The sequence below is a fragment of the Kogia breviceps genome, chromosome 18 (genome assembly GCF_026419965.1).
Source record: "Kogia breviceps isolate mKogBre1 chromosome 18, mKogBre1 haplotype 1, whole genome shotgun sequence".
Taxonomy (NCBI): Eukaryota; Metazoa; Chordata; class Mammalia; order Artiodactyla; family Physeteridae; genus Kogia; species Kogia breviceps.
The window spans coordinates 37654546-37674436 of record NC_081327.1 but is presented as its reverse complement, the minus strand read 5'-3'; the positions used below and the strand labels follow the sequence as shown (position 1 = coordinate 37674436).

The following is a 19891-nucleotide window of genomic DNA, read 5'->3' as shown; positions in this document are numbered from 1 at the left end:
TTAAAATCTGACAAGGGTTTTGTCTACATTATTTTCATTTTATTACTCTTTCTTAGCTTTTAGTTTCTTTATTCCTCCAGGTATAATTTAGAATTATTTTTCAGGTGCCTGATAAGTATCTTCATGAATTTCATTGAGTTTACCTTAAATTTATGGATTAATTTAACAACTAAGAATTTTTAAATATTCTTCCTATGTAGAAGCATGCATGATCTGACTTTCCACTGATTCAGTTCTCTTTTTATTACCATCAGGAATGTTTTCATTTTTGTTCTATGCATTTCTTACTAAGTTTATGGCTAGCTACTTTATATTTTAGATACTATTATGAGGTAGATTTTTAAATTATGTATTTTTTCTTTTTTTCTTTCTTTCTTTTTTTTTTTTTTTTTTGCGGTACGCGGGCCTCTCACTGTTGTGGCCTCTCCCATTGCGGAGCACAGGCTCCGGACACACAGGCTCAGCGGCCATGGTTCACAGGCCTAGCCGCTCTGAGGCATGTGGGATCTTCCCAGACCGGGGCACGAACCCATGTCCCCTGCATTGGCAGGCGGACTCTCAACCACTGCGCCACCAGGGAAGCCCTGTATATTTTCTAAGTGACAATTTTTAGTATAAACTATAGCTCTTTTAGTTAGTTCATTTATTATTGGACATTGTTCTAAAGAGATATAACTTCTAAGCTTATTTTCTTAGGTTTTCTAGGGAGACAGCTATATTAAAATTAAATAATAATAATTTGCTTTATTCTTTTTTTAATATTTGTGGGTTTTTTTACAAATTGCTTAGATTTGCATTTTATATGTTAAATAATAGCAATAATAATGGCTTTACTTGTTACTTTAATAGGGATATTACTTCTAGAGTTTCATCATTAAGCATAATATTGGTTGTTAGATTAAAATTAAGAAGATTAAAATTAAGATTTGTGTTGCGGTGTATGTGTGTATTTTAGGAAGTTTCCTTTCCATTAGCATTTTATTTTAAAAAAACGGATGTTCAATTTTTAATCACGATTTTTGGATCTAACAAAGAGATAGTATGATTTTGACCCTTGACCTAATGACTTGATAAATTAAATTGACATATCCTGATACTGAACTTCATATTTTAAAGTTCCAAACCTCTTATTCTAAACAATGATAAAATATAGGGAAAAGAGCAAGAGTTAAAGATTAAATATTGGCTTTAGCAGATAGTCCCAGATGTCAGGAAATTCCCAAAAGCTCATGCAGCAAAGTTAGTTATATTGTGAAAGCACAGCTAATTTTGATAGTGACTATTTCATGACCTACCTGCAGAGGAGCTGTAGCTATCATGATGGCCTCCCAACAGGCTGTCTGACTCTAATCTTGCCCCCCGTTAACTCAGCCCTTACTGATAATGTCTTCTTAAAATTCTTCTATGGGTCTCCATTTCTGGTGGATTTAACTGAAAATTTATAGCCTAGTGAGCAAGAAATGATATGATCTACCTCCCATAAACATTGCATCTATTATCTCCTTTCTCTTGCTACCTTAAAACTTAGGCTCCAGAAACTTCAAACCACCTTTAGTTTCCCAGATATGCCATGCTCTCACATGTCCATGCTTTTGTTCTGTGGAAAATGTACCCCCACTTCCTATTATACCACCTCTTTCAAGTCTCACCATAAATGAAGTCTCTTAGGGAAAACTTTACTGGACATCCCCAGCCCATTTGGATGCTACGTCCTCTGTGCACCAGGAACACTGCTCTAACCTCTAGTATTTTTCTTATCACTCTGCGTTCTAAGCATACATTTCCCTGTCTGTTTCCCATTAGAATATGAGCTCTGTGGGGGCTGTACCCCAAAACTTAAGAAAAGTGGGTTAACTGAATGCATGAATTAAAGTGAAAGAGTAGATGGAAAGATATGTAATGTGCTTCTGACATTTCAGGGATTAGTTATTACTGTGGAAAAATGATTATGTTATGAGATAAGCTTCAGGCTGAAAAAGACAACCCATCTTTTGGTGTTGGAATGTTCTGTAGGAGCCAATACCACATCATCCATCCATCCATCCTTTCATTATTTATTATTCCACAAAGTTATATTGGACATCTAAGATTTGGATCCAGGAAGAGGTGACTTTCAAATGTATTTATTTTGCAAGTGTATTATCTAATATTGACCAAGTTATAGATCAAATGAGCTCTGATTCCTGATACATTCAGAGTTAAGTTTGAACTGCTAAAAAATTTTAAAAATTTAAAAAAAAAAAAAAAAGAGAGAACAAAAAAGAGTTTGTATGCAAAGCAGGCTTGGCTGGGTAAGGAAAGATAGCCAAGACAGATTGACCCTGATTAGACCAATTGGCAAACATCTTTCTTTCTTTCCTCTTCCCCCCGCCACCCCGCTTTTTGGTCTAAACTGAGGACAGTTCTTTTTTTGATGAGCAGCACCAAAAATCATCTAAATATGCTTCTGGTTTTTCACTTTTATAATTCAAAGATAGCCAAACAGATTTCTGGGGAACTTTTTTCCCCCCTTAATTGCTTCAATATGGAAGATGCTCTGTTGGCAGATCAAAATGGCAGATGGCTTTTAATGCCCTGCTATTTTCACTGTATAAATAATTATGTTCTCTTTTCTGCCTGAAATTCATTGCTGCAGTTTGTCCAACACAGAATATAATTTATCTGGAAACCCACCCCCTCCTCAACCCAAGAGAAAAAGAAATAGGTCTTTTTGGTAGATCAGACAGATTATTCTTTCAAGGTTCCCTCTGGTCACTGACTTAACTACTCTTGGGATTTCTCAACTCACTAAAAGACCCTAAATATTTATATCCCACTGAATTCCTTGGTAGTTTTCCTTGTCTTAAACCAATAAATATATTCCTTTCTCCCTCCCTATCACCAAGGAGAAAATTGTACTCTAACAAAAGTGGAGGGAGAGTTGATTCTAAGGGATGTGATAATTTATAACAATGAAAAGTCTATTGATACCACAAATAGGGTACACTTAGATGCCTCATACACACATGCACATAGGCAATTATTTCACAGTGTTATTTTTTGCATTTTGTATTTTGCTGATCCCTCAGTATCAAAGGTGTTAAGTAAAAGATCATGATCCTCCCCCTTCCTCTGTAGTATGTAGCTCCTTGATTTAGAGGGGAAACATTACAGCCAACAGCGTCTTGGATCAACAATTTTCTGCATTAATATTTTAAGACTAGTCTCATAGAATTTACCTCATTGTAGCATTTCCTTTATTCCAAAATATTGAGAAAATAATAGATTTCTTTTTGCCCCTTGCATGTTGGTTTGTTTCTGAAGGTGTGTGTGTTTCTGGAAGTGCTATGGGAAGAGAGGTGTTGAATGAGTGCCCTTAATTCTTTGTAGGTCTCTCTGACATAAATGTCTTAGGTTTCTAAGAGCAGCTCTTTTATCTGGGACCTGAGTCTATCTGGATTTAGCTACAGGCTGTGATGGGGTCCATCTAATTAACTAACCATGCTGGGGAAATTTGGTTAAAAAAAGAAAGAACCAATGTAATTGGCATGCAATAATATCAGGATTCTAGGGTCCGCTATGCACTGGGAAAAATAGAGTGAAACCTAGAGGAGTTTGAATCCTAGCTTTGTTTGTATTTTCCATGTTATTGTGATCAGTTGCTTCCCTCTTTGTTTCTCCATTTCTTTTCATTTAAAATAAAGGTAATTATACTTTCTTCACATAATTTAAAAATTCTTTGGGGTAAGGTAGGCGGAAGTAACAAGGAATAAGGTTTGCACATATTAGCAGCTCAATAAATGTTACTTAGTTGAATCTGACTCACCCTAAATAATGAGAAAAGAATAATGAGACAAATAGATGAAGATATTTACCGGGAACAAGATCTATAATATTGATAGAGGCAGCGCTGATCGAGTTGGGTTCAAACGTACAAAGTGGGAGAAGATAGAGTCTGGAAATTGATGGCAAGCTAATCAGTAAAATCAGATGGATGCTGAGATATAGTGAAAGAAACACCTTTCAACTGTTTATTCCTCTAACACACAAAATACTGCTAACTGAACAATGATGAGTGAGCAAGGTTCTTGCCTTCAGGGAGGTTACTGTCTGATGGAGAGGACAGACATTCAAACAGTTACCATAGACTGTGAAATATGAAATATGAACAGTGACTACGGGTAGATAGATGGCTCATATGGTGTTCAGAAAGACAAGAAAAGATATATACGCAAGCTATTAAGCTCACCTTTAAGCATTAGTCATATCAGAAAATTAACGCTACAAACTTTAAAAATGTTATTTAAAATTTCTATTATTTCAGTCCCTCCCTCAGATTCAAGGTGGCAAATACTGGCTTCAAAAATCGAAATTAATTTTTCAAAAATCACATCTCTAAATGAGTATTAAAATACCTAAATAATTAGACTTTTCAATGATGTCTTTTGTAATTGTATAGCATGTGTACTTCTGAAATTATTAAACTTGAAACTCCACTGAGACTTTTGGGACACACTATATATATATATTTTTTCATTATTCTATACAGCTATTGCCACATTTCTAAGGAAAGTAGAGAGGACCCAGAAGAAAGTAATCAAATAATGATTATTTTGTTAGTGACTGTATAACTGTCTTCAAGTGTGTGGAAGCTTTTAATGTAGTAGATAGATCTACTTTGTCTCTGAGGTTTGAGTAGAAAGGGTAGAGTGGGTAGATTTAGGTCAGAAGTGAATTAAATAAGAGCAAGGCTTAAGGCTTGGCCTAGATTCTCCATATCTTTTTTTTTTTTTTTTCTTTAACAGTCTCAAGAGATGGGTTCCAGTCTGATGCAGACAGCGCCTATCTTCACAGGCTAAAGTATCTCTGATCAAGTTGATCAGTGGGGGAATTTTTAGCTTTGGAACAGAGAGGGACAGAGGAAAAGAAGTGGTAAGGAAGATCATCTTAAGATGCTCTTTAAGAAAGCTACTGGGGCAACATTCTCTCACCTTAGGCCAAGCCTCTCTCCTGACATCATGGTGAGAGCAGAAAGTACTAATCCTTTGCTTCAGTGATTCCTCTTTTCAAGTTGTTAATATGCAGGGGCTATGCCCATATACTGCCCATTTTGCCCTGTTCCCATTAATTTTTTACCTAATACAAGGTTGGCACCCTGTGCAGTCTATGTATCAAAGGCTGCTCCCCTATCATAATTTTCCCTTTTAATATCAGCTGTATATATTCCTCCCCTGGGTGACATCATCATCATAGCCCATACATTTGCATCTCTAAACTGGTACCATGGAGACATCATTATCAGGAACTTTTACATTTTGTTAGTGTAATGACAAAGTGTGCAGATAAAAACAGCATACGATTAGGAGTCCAGGTTGTAGCCATAAAAATTTGAAACCTGAATTTGTTTTCCATTAATAGAAATACTACAATTTGTACATCACATATACTAGTAATTTATAGCCTCATTTACAAGTTTTTGCCTACGTAGGGGTAAGAAAAAGGAACTGCTAACTGCTTCCATGTTTGTGGCCAGGGAGGAGAACATTGGGTGTCAGGATGAAACACCGAGGTGCTTGAAAAACATTTTCTTACCATGGGAAATATATCACCCAGGACTGAAGAGCATGAACTATCTTCCTACCTCTGGATGATGAGCCCTTCTATGTAGGCAACTGCATTCAAAATTGCGATGACATTTCCAAGAATTCACTTTCCTCTCTTTGTCAATATGTTTCTCTTCCTCATTAGTCTACTGTACCAAGAGGAGAGCTTCCAGAAAAGAATTAATATTTACTGAGCAACTCCGACAGCCTGGCACTATGCTAAGTACCTTTATGAATGGAATCAATTTTTTTTTTTTTTTTTTTTGCGTTACGCAGGCCTCTCACTGTTGTGGCCTCTCCCGTTGCGGATCACAGGCTCCGGACGCGCCGGCTCAGCGGCCATGGCTCACGGGCCTAACCGCTCCGTGGCATGTGGGATCTTCCCGGACTGGGGCACGAACCCGTGTCCCCTGCATCGGCAGGCGGACTCTCAACCACTGCGCCATCAGGGAAGCCCTGGAATCAAATTTAACCCTAAAAATTATTTGTTTTCTGGATGAGAATATAGCAAATCAAGACATTTACCTAACATGTCTAAAAGTCAGGCAACTGATATGTAGAAGAGTCTAGATTCAAACCCAGTTCTGTCTGACCCCCAATACTGAGAGATTTGCTCTTTGGAAGCTTTATAAAGGAGAAGGATCTGAGAAATCTCTTGATGGAAATTTAAAAATCCATACATTTGTCATTTTCTGCCTCATCTTATTAACCATGGAGCCATTTTGACACTTCCCTGAAAATGTGTCCTCACAGAAGCTCTTATTTTTTCTTGGGTCACCAATAAACCTCAGAAATGTATATATCCAAAGTAAGGGGACCCTCACAAAGACAGATAGGGAGTAGCTGGCTAATTAAAATAATTTAGATGAGAGAATCTGTAGCCAAACTTAAGATGCAAAATTGATTTCCTAGAGGGTTTTTTATTACTGTTTGTTTCTTTTTCCATTTGTTTTTCTAGAGTTGATTTTCATGGAGTCCCTGCCCATAGTGGCTCTTTTTGTTAGTAAAAGATCAGTGATCAGAATGGACCACAAGAAAGACTATCAGAGAACATGGCACTGTCTCCTCTGATATGGCACTCCCCCAGAAAAGCTCATCCCCCCCCATTGGTGCTGGGGCCACTTAGATCTAAAGGGGGGATATTTTATGCATTCATGCCACAGCAACCACCTAAGTACCACAGTAACCACCTAAGCGCCAAACTAGTCTGGTTAGACATGCTTCTTGTCTAACCATATCTACCCTTCACCAGTTCATCATCCCTGGAGGATCTCAATACTGGTGCTAGGTTTTCTGGTAGAATGATTCCTGAGCCCTCTGGAAGCACAGGCCAGAGGACAACCATGGGTTTTTATTATATTATTTGGTTCCAATAGCAACCCCATGAGGCATGCTTGATATCAACCAGTGTCCTCATCTTAAAGGTGAGTAAGTGGGGCTCTGACAGGACAAGTGACTCATTCTAAAGCATGGATTTAGAATATGCCCAGGAAGAGACTTTCACTCCATTTGTTTTCCATCTCTCAAACTAATCTTAAAATCCATATGTGAAACATGTTTGAGTAGAAGACATTTTTTTTAAAGTTCTCGAGATTCTACTGATGAATCACTCAGAGACAGTAAATGGTTCAGTCAGCAGGGTACTTTGATGAGCTTTCATTTCATAGTTACAGTGTGTCTGAGAGGACTCAGCTGTTCAGAATGTGAAACATCTTGAATTCGCAGGCTGGTGTCCTGCTCAGAAACATGTTTTCCATTAGTGTTTGATTTTCAGTTACCTTCATGTGTAAGCCAGCCTGCTATCATCCGGAGGTACAGTCTTGCATGGATGACACATTGAAAAATAGATTTAAAATGATGGCTTCCACAGGTTTAAAAAAATAAAAACACTCAGGTCACATTCCCTCCAAACTACACGGGTAACAGGGTGGCACCCAATAGATAAACTAAGTGAATGCCCTCTTGGGGATGTCATTTGTATCAGAGAGGTATATTTGACTGAGCAATTAATTTGCTTTTCTTCATAAATTTTTCATATTCATTTTTATTTATGATGGCATTTGTGACATTTCAGATCATTAAAATGTGGTCCATATTTTAACACTTAATTTGTAAAAGTCTTACTTGAATTCAAAAGAAATTTATGAGATGGAAAAAATAACATTTGAATTAATATGTAGATATGTAATTTTTTTGTATTTGTTAAGCATACAACAATGTTATAGCCTAGAAGAGGAAAGAACGGTCAGGAAACTGAATGTTAACATTCTATTTGACCAGCTTATTTTTATTTTTTCATGATTTTTCATAGTACATATAATTTTCCTCCAGTGGTAAGAGCAATATATACCAATCACACAAACTTCAGAAAATACAGAAATGAGGTCTAGCTGTTCTGCCCTGTTTTTATTGAGAGATTGGCAGCAAAGAGCAGAGGATCCATCATAAATAAGTCTTGCCAAAAGCCAGCAGGTACACACACCTTGCCTTCTGCAATACTCAGAATATCTGCTCAGTCCTAAATGAGACTGAATCTGCCATTTGTATATATTTTTTATCTCACACAGAATATACTACGTAAAGTATATGAATTCAATTTTTAGATTCTAAGATAATTTTTCCTACCACAAGAGCTAATTCATGGTCCTGTCAATCCATTCAAAGCATGCTGGCTATTGGGCCATCATGTTGGTCATAACATTCTTATTGCTATAAATTACTGATTCCTAACTCACACAAAAAAATGTGTGCCATATTGAGGATGTGTGTGTGTGTGTGTGTGTGTGTATGTGTGTGTGTGTGTGTGTGTGTGTGTGTGTGTGTGTGTGTAATTTGATGGAGTATATTCAAAACTTCCATAGTTTTATAATAGTGATGTTTTCCAAATGCAGAGCATATGGCCTGGAAAAATTCTTTTTGGCTGGTAGAGATATGCAGAAAATATGATGAGGAAGCATTTGGGGGAATGGGTTACAAACGATTGGGAAATACATGAAAACCAACATCTGGAACTTGGGTGAAACTTTTCCCAGAACAAGGTTACGACATTTGTTCAACAAATATTTATTGAATGTCTGCTGTGTGTCCAGCACTGGAGAGACTGAGATGACTCAGATAAAAGCCCCTATTCTCTAGAAGTTCACAGTCTAGGAGAGAGCCAAGTAGTTATGCCACCAAATAATGACAGAAGAGTGGGAGGCTGATTTCTGTAGGAATGTACAGTGGGATGGGTCACAAAGGAGATGAGGGGAGAGGTCTAGAAACGGCTCCCAGAAAGTGACTTTTGGATTCAGTTTTGAGGCTTGAGAAGCTCACTTGTCATGATCAAAGGAATGGCTTTGGGGGCATTAAAGCAAAGGGTCAAAGCCAAGGCGTACAAAGAGTGTAGTGTGCTGGGGAACAGACATGAGTTCTGCACAGCAGGCTGAACTGGGGTGTGTGGGAAGGGGCGGGCGTGAGCCTGGAAGGCAAGGTAAAATCTAGATCAGGGAACTATCTGGTGATCCACCGTGTAGATGTGGGCTGTGTTGTGTGAGCAGCAGAGAAAACGTCATCTATTTAAGCAGGAGTGACATGTTTAACCGGGTGGCTGAATTTCAGAGAAACTGTAAACCTGCTGCTGGGTTTATAAAATATTTCCACTTTAAAGATAATATTTTCCTTTAGGACTTTTAAGTGGGTTTATAGTTTGGGCAAGATTTGAGGGTGGATTAGAAATCTCTCAAAAAACTGGCCAAAGGCTTGTCATGAAGTAGGGAAAGTGCAAACATGAAAAAGAAGGGTTTTATGTGTTTTTTCTCACACTCGCCTATATATTTAATTTTATCGTATATTAACATAGAGTGTGAGATTGAAGCCCATACTTCTTGTATTTGAGGAAAGGGACAACACCCAAACAGAAAATGGTGTGGTTACCCAGCCACTGAAGGCACTCATATCGACGAAATTAAAAAGAGCTGATTTCTGCGTTTCGTTTCGAGATGGGACAAAACTCAGGGATCCTTGTCATGCCAAATGACTATGGCTTCTATAGATGTCTAGATTAAAGAACAAGTGGGGAGGATTCTGGTTGTAGCCTTGGTGGTGAGAAGAGCACATTCAGATCAGCCAAGCTGAATGCAAAAATGTGAAGTCTGTGATTCCGTGGTCTTGCTCTGCGAGTACACCTTGTCTCCCCTCTTCCAACAGATAACACCGCAGGGGTGTATGCCCGGCGCGGAGGGTTCAGTCGGCAGAAGCAGGATTTGTACCTCCTGCCCATCGTGATCAGCGATGGTGGAATCCCTCCCATGAGTAGCACCAACACCCTCACCATCAAGGTCTGTGGGTGTGATGTGAACGGGGCACTGTTGTCCTGCAACGCAGAGGCCTACATCCTGAACGCCGGCCTGAGCACTGGGGCACTGATCGCCATCCTTGCCTGCATCGTCATTCTCCTGGGTAAGGGACCTCCCAGGTCACCTGTAGGAAGGGCCTTTCAACCAGATGCCCGTCCTTGAAACATATATTTCTCAAGTTACCAGGAATCGTGCTATATACCGTGGAGGCAATTTGAGACAAAAAAGAGGTGGTGCCTGCATGCTCATGTATTTTAGGGTACTGTGGGGGAACAGTCAACTTAACAAGCATTAGAGCCGAGTTGGGGGATGATTGTGATGAGCAAATGCCAGGCATCACAGGACTGCGTAGCAGAAGACATCTGGGGGCATCAGCAGGGGACGGGGTTGAACATCAGAGATTTTGCAGGAGAGGAATTTACGCAGATACCTAGTATATGAACAGTGGTGTGCCTTAGAAGAGGAATGAGAATAGTTAGAGGTAGAAAGAATAATCGTGATGTCAAAGACGGTCTATGAAGGACTCAAGGAACTGGATGAAGACTGGCCTGGCTGAAGCTGGATCTGGCCCCTCCTCTAGATGTCATATGTAATATCTGGGTGCATGCATCAGCTCATGGGGACCCCAGAGCAGCTTTTCCTGCACTTGCCTGCTGAGTTGGTGCCCCTCTTCTGCACATGGTCCCATCTGTGGTTTACTCTGTAATAGCAGGAATGTGCTGATGCAGGTAACATCTACCAGGGCCAGGCCTCAGGAAGATTAGATCAGTTGTCCCAAAGTCTCAGAACTCGTGTATGACAAAAAAATCAGGATTCAAATCTAAGTATGCCTGACATCAAATTTATACTTGTTCCATGATGGTTAGTTCTTCACTGAATGAATTAATGTGTCCCTGACACATCGGGAAGAGCCAGCAAGTTTAGTTCAACCAACAGTTAATGAGTATTTTCTGGGTACCAGGCCCTGTGTTCAGCCCTGGGGGATAAAGAGAAGAATCATACAAGATCTCAGTGATCAAAAAGTTCATAGTCTATTGAGGAAAATAGGCATGAGCAGAGATATTGCAGAGGCACATGGTGAGCACCATGATAGAGATACGAACCTTAAGCAGTGGTGGCACAAGAGTAGAAAGCACCTGACATTGACTGGGAAGGTCAGAGACAACTTCTTGGAAGGTGTAACGTACTTATCATATGTTGAAAGAGCTTCCCAGCTGGAGAAAGGGGCTGGGATGGATGGATAGTCCAACCAGGGGGAAGCAGAAAACAGAAAAGCTCTGAGAAGTTCATAATCTAGTGGTGGAGGCAGATGTGTGAACAGTGTGACACGTGTCACGGTGACGGCCAGGTGGGTACATAAAGTGGATACCAATAGCCCTGTCTGGTATCAGAATGGGATATCAGGAAGGATTTTTGTGATGAAAGATAAAGAGTCAGCAAAGCAAAGAAAGTGAAAAAGAGTGGTCCTGGTGAAGGTGCTGTTAAAGAAGGCATAGGGGAAAGACACTGCCTGGTGAGCACCGGAAGCCGTTCACAGTCTGGTCAAGTGCAGACCCTCATCCCTGCATCTCAGAGTGATGGTGGATCCAGAGGGGCTCTCAAGTCACTTGCCAAATTTGGCCACAAACATTTTCTTCAATCTTGCTGAGTGTGCGGGCGAGTGTTCCAATGGAACATTGTGGGGAGATGGGGGGGTTGGTAGAGAATGAAACAGTGTCAGAGCTTTCCTTATAAGGAACTCTGCTTATTCATCCTAGATGCCCTGAGTTTAGTGGAATCCCCTCTCCCAGGGAAGAGACAGTTACAGTGGTTTCATCTGGAGTTTCAGCTGATGCTGTTTCCCTGTGTTCAGATAAATAGAGAAGATTTGTCATTTGTCTCTTGGGGGTCTTTATAAACTACCCCTCTTCTATACAGTGGTCTGAAGAGAGTCTAGCCATGCTTATGATAAGATTTCTTATAAAGGTAGAGTAAGGTCAATGCTGACGCCATCTCAGAACTCTGGGCAGGGGCTCAGCACCTCCTGTAGAAAGTTAGGACCTCAAGTCTCTGAATGTCCTGATTTGTAAACTTTGGAGAGGCAGCTGTCTTCCTTTGCAAAAAGAAACAGGCATAAGCCACTTTTAAGAGGCTGCAGACGGACTTATTTAGAATCTTCCTAATTCTTCTGAAGATGACTTCCAAATAGTGTCGGATTCATTTGTAAAAATTCAAAATAGTTCCAACTTGCCAGTTTGTTTGGATATAATATTTTCCTGGAAGCGTTTTGCAGATGAAGAGCCAGGTGGAGGGCAACTTTGCACATCTTTGGGGATTCCAGGTAAAGCTCTCATTTCATAGACTGGTCCCAGTTCTGAAGCATGTGTACACCATGCTTTAAGGTAAGCAGAGTTTCCCTGGGAAAAGAACCCAGAAGACTGGGCTTAACCTATGCTTCCTTTCTTTTTTTTTTTTTTTCCCCTGTAGTCATCGTAGTGTTGTTTGTGACACTGAGAAGGCAAAAGAAAGAACCACTCATTGTCTTCGAGGAAGAAGATGTCCGTGAGAACATCATTACCTATGACGATGAGGGGGGCGGGGAAGAAGACACAGAAGCCTTTGATATTGCCACCCTGCAGAACCCTGATGGTATCAATGGATTTATCCCTCGCAAAGACATAAAACCTGAATATCAGTACATGCCTAGACCTGGGCTCCGGCCAGCACCCAACAGTGTGGATGTGGATGACTTCATCAACACGAGAATACAGGAGGCAGATAATGACCCAACCGCCCCGCCCTATGACTCCATCCAAATCTATGGTTACGAAGGCAGGGGCTCTGTGGCCGGGTCCCTGAGTTCCTTAGAGTCGGCCACCACAGATTCAGACTTGGACTATGACTACCTACAGAACTGGGGACCTCGATTTAAGAAACTAGCGGACTTGTATGGTTCCAAAGACACTTTTGATGACGACTCTTAACAAAAACGATACAAGTTTGGCCTTAAGAACTGTGTCTGGTGTTCTGAAGAATCTAGAAGATATGTAAACAGGTATTTTTTTAAAACAAGGAAAGGCTCATTTAAAACAAGCAAAGTTTTACGGAGAGGATACATTTAATAAAACTGCAAGGACATCAAAGTGGTAAATACTGTGAAGTACCTTTTCTCACAAAAAGGCAAATATTGAAGTTTATCAACTTGGCTAGAGGAAAACCACTTGGCATACAAAATATTTAAGAGAAGGGGAAGTCTAACGGTGAACTCACAATGAAGGGAAATTGTTTATGTGTTATGAACATCTAAGTCTTTTTTTCTTCTTTTTTTTTAAAATTTGTCAAAGAAGCTTCCACAAAATTAGAAAGGACAACAGTTCTGAGCTGTAATTTCGCCTTAAACTATGGACACTCTGTATGTAGTGCATTTTTAAACTTGAAATATATAATATTCAGCCAGCTTAAACCCATACAATGTATGTACAATACAATGTACAATTATGTCTCTTGAGTATCAATCTTGTTACTGCTGATTCTTGTAAATCTTTTTGCTTCTACTTTCATCTTAAACTAATACGTGCCAGATATAACTGTCTTGTTTCAGTGAGAGGCGCCCTATTTCTATGTCATTTTTAATGTATCTATTTGTACAATTTTAAAGTTCTTATTTTAGTATACATACAAATATCAGTATTCTGACATGTAAGAAATGTTACGGCATCACACTTATATTTTATGAACATTGTACTGTTGCTTTAATATGAGCTTCAATATAAGAAGCAACCTTTGAAATAAAAAAAGATTCTTTTTTAATTCTGGGTTTGATTCTTAACATTGAAAAAAATTATTTCTAATGACCCATTTATAATTCTAATTTAAGATATTTGTGATCTTTTAATAACTCTATTTATGATCTGTTGTAGTCTGCTGCTTTTATTGTTTATTTAAAATCAAATGTTTTACAAATGTTTTTTCAGAAAAGATTCTGTAGCATTGTGTAAAGCTTTTTTGTACATTCTCGGTGTTAGCTTCCTGACTTCTCTTCACACGCATCTTCTATAAAAGAAGGATGCTAAAGATCTAGGTCAGTCTATGATTTTGCAATACTTGTTATATAAATATGCATTTATCTTGTGTATCAGTAATTTGATGATTATGAGAAACAAGTCCATGAGGGAATGAAACTATCAGAACTCTGAAGTTCAAGATGTAGATTTTATGCCCCATACCGAGCATTTGAGGGTTGTGGGGTGAAGAGTCAAAAATATACATTTGCCACGTGTAGTTATCAGATCAGACCTCCAATGTTATTCTATTTCTCCTTACTATGATCTTGCCAGGTTATCATAATGGCTCTGCCAGTTGAAACTGCTTGTTTTTCCTTTTATAATTTTAACTCCTCTTAAAACAATGTGGCATTCTAAAGTTTGATCAAAGAAAGAGCAATTCATTTCCAAACCTTGTTTTAAAATATGCTTTGGGCCATAAGCTCAAATTGAGGACAGGGACCATGATGGCTTCTGAGGGTCAATGCCATTTGATCTGTGAGTATGCCTGCAGTCTCCTGCAGTCCCATCTTGCTGCCTGGGGGGTTGGGACTTCTATGAAGGACACTTCACCTGCTCCGTAGGGCCAAAGGTCAAAACATAGCAATACTTGGGGAAATAATACACAGGTTATGCTATGCTGTAAGTGCTTTTCCTCTTTCCCCTAGACAGAAGGCACACACTTTCTCTTGGATTGCAGATAATTTTTAGATTATCTTTTTTTTTTAACTTTATTGTGGGAGTTTGTTTCAAGCAATTTCTTGATATCCTGCTACATACTATTTTTATGACTCAGTCAAAATGCATACAAAGAGAAATGTTTTGATGAAGTGCTCACTTCCATATTCCTTTGCATTTAAATCAAATTGTCTGAACACTTCAACGGAATAAATTCTGTGGACAATGTCACTTTGGAATCTTTCATTTCAGTGAAGGATTGCACACTCTCAAGACTTCCATAATTGCAGGTTTTGTTCATTTTTTATATGGTTTTTGTAATCCAAAGAATATTTTGCTAGATTTGCACAGATCTCCAGTTGAATTTGAAGTGAAGAAATAACTCAAAAGGAAAATGAATAGCACCAGGGCTTCTCTGGTGGTGCAGTGACTAAGAATCCGCCTGCCGATGCAGGGGACACGGGTTCGAGCCCTGGCCTGGGAAGATCCCACATGCTGCAGAGCAACTAAGCCTGTGAGCCACAATTACTGAAGCCTGCAGAGGCCACCACAATGAGAAGCCTGCACACCGCAAGGAAGAGTAGCCCCTGCTTGCCACAACTAGAGAAAGCCCGCATGCAGCAACGAAGACCCAACGCAGCCAAAAATAAATTAATTTTTAAAAAAAGAAAAGAAAATGAATAGCACTTAAACAAGTATACAGCTGTAAGTAAGCCTGTCACCGTGGATGATCCTTTTTTCTAGGAATGTATTTGGATTAGATTTGACAACTACAGTTTCACATTTTTTATGTTTAATTTTTTTTTTAAAAAGGCTGTCTACTTTTCAATAGTTAAAAATACTAGTTTTTCTTTTTTTCTTTTTTCTTTTTATCTTCTCTTTTTTACTTTAAGCCTCTATTGTTTGTAGAACGCTCTTAGAAGCTTGGGAATAAAATGTCTTTCCCAACTAGTGGAGTCCTTTTTTCATTTGGAACATATTACCTTAAAAGCAATCTTAGTTTAAGTGGTCCTTCCTTATTTCAATATAAAGTAATCACTGCTTTATGACATGGACTCAGCTAAAGAAAGGACTCTGCTTTGTTATTCTTGTCCTTCAGTAGTAGGTATTGTTTCAATCATCATTCATTCACTCCTTCATTCACTCATCAAAATCTTATTTTGTAGACCCTGTGCTAGTTTCTCAAGCTTGCAGAATGAATCTTGCTTTCTGATGTGTTTCAGGCTTTCCAACCCTTTCCAAAATATCTAACCTTTTGCCTTGTAATCAGCTATTTACCTCTATGCCCACCCACCTCCCCAGACAATGCATCAGGCTATTTCTTCTCCTTCAGAGTTGAGGGAAGAAAATAAATAAAAGACATAACAGGATATGGTGAGGATAACTGTGATACCAGTTAACAGGATATGGTGAGATATTAACTGTGAATGGAGGGTATGCCAATCATGGCCTTTCTGGACAGATCTTGTGTTTAGCTAAGTTGCATTTTATATGCCACTGTTCCTGGTATGATGGAGAAAATAAGAGAGCAGATTATCTATATCACTTGGAGAACTCATTAAAAAATACACATTCACATTATACTCAGAGAGTATAACCCTGTGTATGGAGTGACACCTGGTCAATAGTATTTGAAATTGCTCCTGGGTAATTATGCAACATCCTTCCACCTCTTTCTGAGAGCCTCTGTAGGACAATGGGGGGTGAGTTGGGATCTCTGAGCAGAAGACTGGCCAAATCTAGCTGCCAGGCAATGTGGAGGACAGATTAGGAGCATATAAACCTAGAGGCATGTCAGGAGGGTTATTATGAATGTCAAAATGTGATAGAAGTATCCTAAAATAATTCAGTAAATTGGCGATGGAAAAAAGTCAAGGCTTTGCTGTTTCTGCACTGCCACCAGCCTGGTCTAACCCATCATCATCTCTGACCTGAAGGATGAACACAGCCTCTTAGCTGATCTCCTGCTCCCAACTTCTCCACAAAGAAGCCAGAGGGATATGAACTCCCAACTCAGACCACATGACTCCATAACTTAAACCTCTTCACTGGCTTCCCAAAGTCTTAAATATATATCATTTCCCTTACTTTATTGCTTTACATGATCAGCACCCTGCAAATCTCTCCAACTTCATCTTACTCCATTCTCCTATCAGTGCACTGAGATCCAGCCACCTTGGCCACCTTTTAGTACCTCATACAGACAAAATGTGCCCCCTTTTCCATCTAAAGTAGCTCACTCTCTGTTGGTTTCCTTTGTATCAATTACAACTCTGTAAACTTATTATGCTTATTGGCTTTTCCTGTATCTGTCAGTCGACCACCCCACCAGAATGCAAGCCCCAAGAGGGCAGGGATCTTGTCTTCTTGTATTCCCAGTTCTTTGCATTTTGTCTGAAACATATCAGTCAATACTTGAATGAGGGGCTTCCCTGGTGGTCCAGTGGTAAAGAATCTGCCTTCCAATGCAGGGGATGCGGGTTTGATTCCTGGTCGGGGAACTAAGATCCCACACGCCACAGGGCAACTAAGCCCACACGCCACAACTATTGAGCTTGCGTGCCTCAATGAGAGAGCCCGCATGTCGCAAACTACAGGGCCCACACGCTCTGGAGCCTGTGCGCCACAACTGGAGAAAGAAAAGCTGCATGCTACTACTGGAGGGAAGCCCATGCGCCGCAACAAAAGATCCCGTGTGCCTCAAAGAAGATACCCCATGCCGCAACTAAGACCTGATGCAGCCAAAATAAATAAGGAAAATAAATAAAGATTTTTAAAAAATACTTGAATGAATGATGGTACACTGATAAGGCAGGCTGATCAAGATTTGATGACCGATTAGAGAATGCCAGTGAGATACTAATACTATTACTATTCTTCCCTTATATTGTTCTGAAACCTGGGATTGGGAAAAGGGTATTGACACTAACAGTATAATTGCTACCTTATTTTAAGGGTTTGCCCTGTTCTAGGAACTGTTAGTGACTCTAGAAACATGAGCTCATTTATTCCTTACTTGAGAAATTGAGTGGATTGTGCTCTTGGTATCTGGGATTGTAAATCCAAAAGGAAAAGTGGTTTAGGGGGAAAGAAGTTGAGTTAAGTTTGGGTTGGACTTGTAAATTACAGATGCTTGTGTGGCAGCTAGATGGAACTAGGTGATCAGAAACATGGATTTGCCACTTAGCTCACTACAGAAGTAGGGCTGGGCATGTGGAGTAAGAGTCATCAGGTGGTGAAGTCTCAGGAGTGACTGTATTTATAATTGGATTTCACTGGTCTCTCCCAACTTTAAAGGAGTATTTCGACAGTAAAGTAAGTCCCTCTGGTGTTGAAGAGTAATGCTGACCTTACTTCTATTAATAAGGATAATTAGTAAGCATAAACCTTATCCTTGTATGTCAAATGCTTTGAAAAATAAGAAGGGAGTATTCATTAATGCACTAATTCTTTTCTTCAATTAATGAGGCTTTATTTGAGCCCGTACTGTGTGGGAGAATGTGTAGTAGATGCGACACTGATCTTATTCCTATGAGAAGACAAAGTATGTGCTACAATCCCCACCTTACTAGACCAGAGAGGCTAAGTATCTCTCCAACACATACACAGGAGGTGACTGTCAAAGCTGGATGGGAATAGATCTCGTTTCTCCCACCTTGGTCAAGGGCTTTATCCTTTAAACTTGAAGAGCTAACAGCAATGACTATTGCTCATAATCACCGACTTAGCTCAAGCTTGGCAGTAAGAACTTGGGATGGATGCTCCTTCAAGCTGCCATTCACCACAGAGCTGGAGAATAGGGTCTAGTCACACCTCTGAATGCCCAGCCTGCCTTCCAAGTCCAAAGTGATACATGAGGCAGGACTGTGAATTCTTTTTGCTGGGGTTTGCAGTCTTTCTACAGTATGTTGCAAATCAAATATAAAAGAAACTGATTAGGCATGTCATGGCTCTTTATAATATGTTTCACAGAGAAGTTTGATATTCCATCCTCTTCATTGCACTAAAATTGTGTGGGGGGAAAAAAATGTCAGTCTGGAGCCTTTGTCAGGCCCCAGTAGACTGGGAGTAAGAACTGAATTTTCATCTTGCAGTCTAACTCAGCTAATGATTTTTATGATCAGAGGCTACTGTCTTCATAAAAGGGCCTTCTTCATTCAAGGTGTTTTAATACATTTTTACATGTGATTTTATAGCTCTTGCCACTTTAATCAGCTGATGGCCGGCACATGGTCATTTGTCACAGGCTCACAGAGGCAACACTAGTCTAAAGCTCAAACCTCATGAACCTCAAATCTTCAGCTCAAGAGTAAAAGCAATATACTACCCCTTGTTGGGTGTGGCATTCATTGCATCACTGTGTGTAAAGCCTGGCTCCAACACTTACTAGCTGTGTGACTTTGGCCAGGTACCTTGACCTCTCTGAACTTCATTTCCCACAAACATGCAATGCAAATAACATGGCCAGTGGTGGTAAAGAATAAATGAGCTCATGTTTCTAGAGTCACTAACAGTTCCTAGAACAGGGCAAACCCTTAAAATAAGGTAGCAATTATACTGTTAGTGTCAATACCCTTTTCCCAATCCCAGGTTTCAGAACAATATAAGGGAAGAATTTCATTTCCTTATGCCTCCCTTTTCCTCTTCAAAATCAATTCACTCTCTCATCTCTCTGTCCCGAGCCAACAATAGAACATAGCTTGGCACACCATAGTTTAGGGCAGGCAGAGAACTGATTAAGTTTCCTACCAGCAAAAAAAAAAAAAAAAAAATTTTAAATAAGGCTAATTAACTAATGAACGAATTCACCTGTTTGACTACAATGGATAGCATGATATTGGCAAAGAGCCAGGTAAAATAGGTTTTAAATGTTCCATTAGAAGACAATAAATAAATTCACATGATTATGAATTATATTTAATTGGGTAGAAACTGTGTATCAAGTGATACATGGAATTTGGATGAGCTTGTCAAGAACTGCACAAACTGACATTTAATATGGGGAATTTCATATTTGATATATTTTTGCTCATTTGTTCAAAAAATGGGACTCCTTTTTAATAGACATAATTCTGAAAATATTTAGATTGGAAGACATAAAATTTCATTAGCATACGTTTTTTTAAAAATAACCATCCTGATGGGTTTAATTTAACTACAATTTTTACTTCATTTAGCACTCAGGAAATTGGAAATTATTTTATGCTATGGTAATTTTCTTCCTCTTTTTTTTCCCAAACACTAACTGGGTTGTGAATGAAATTGTAGTGCT

General features: G+C 39.3%; 1 protein-coding gene across 2 annotated transcripts in view; it reads left to right on the top strand.

The window, feature by feature from the left end:
• CDH11 (cadherin 11) overlaps positions 1-15565 on the top strand; it is a 146837-nt gene extending 131272 nt beyond the window's left edge. For both annotated transcript variants that reach the window (XM_059043679.2, XM_067020115.1), the window contains exons 12-13: positions 9771-10022; positions 12386-15565. In XM_059043679.2, the coding sequence (XP_058899662.1) occupies positions 9771-10022; positions 12386-12882 (749 nt within the window). In that variant the 3' untranslated portion in view covers positions 12883-15565. The remainder of the gene's footprint in view (positions 1-9770; positions 10023-12385) is intronic.
• Positions 15566-19891: the final 4326 nt, after the last annotated feature.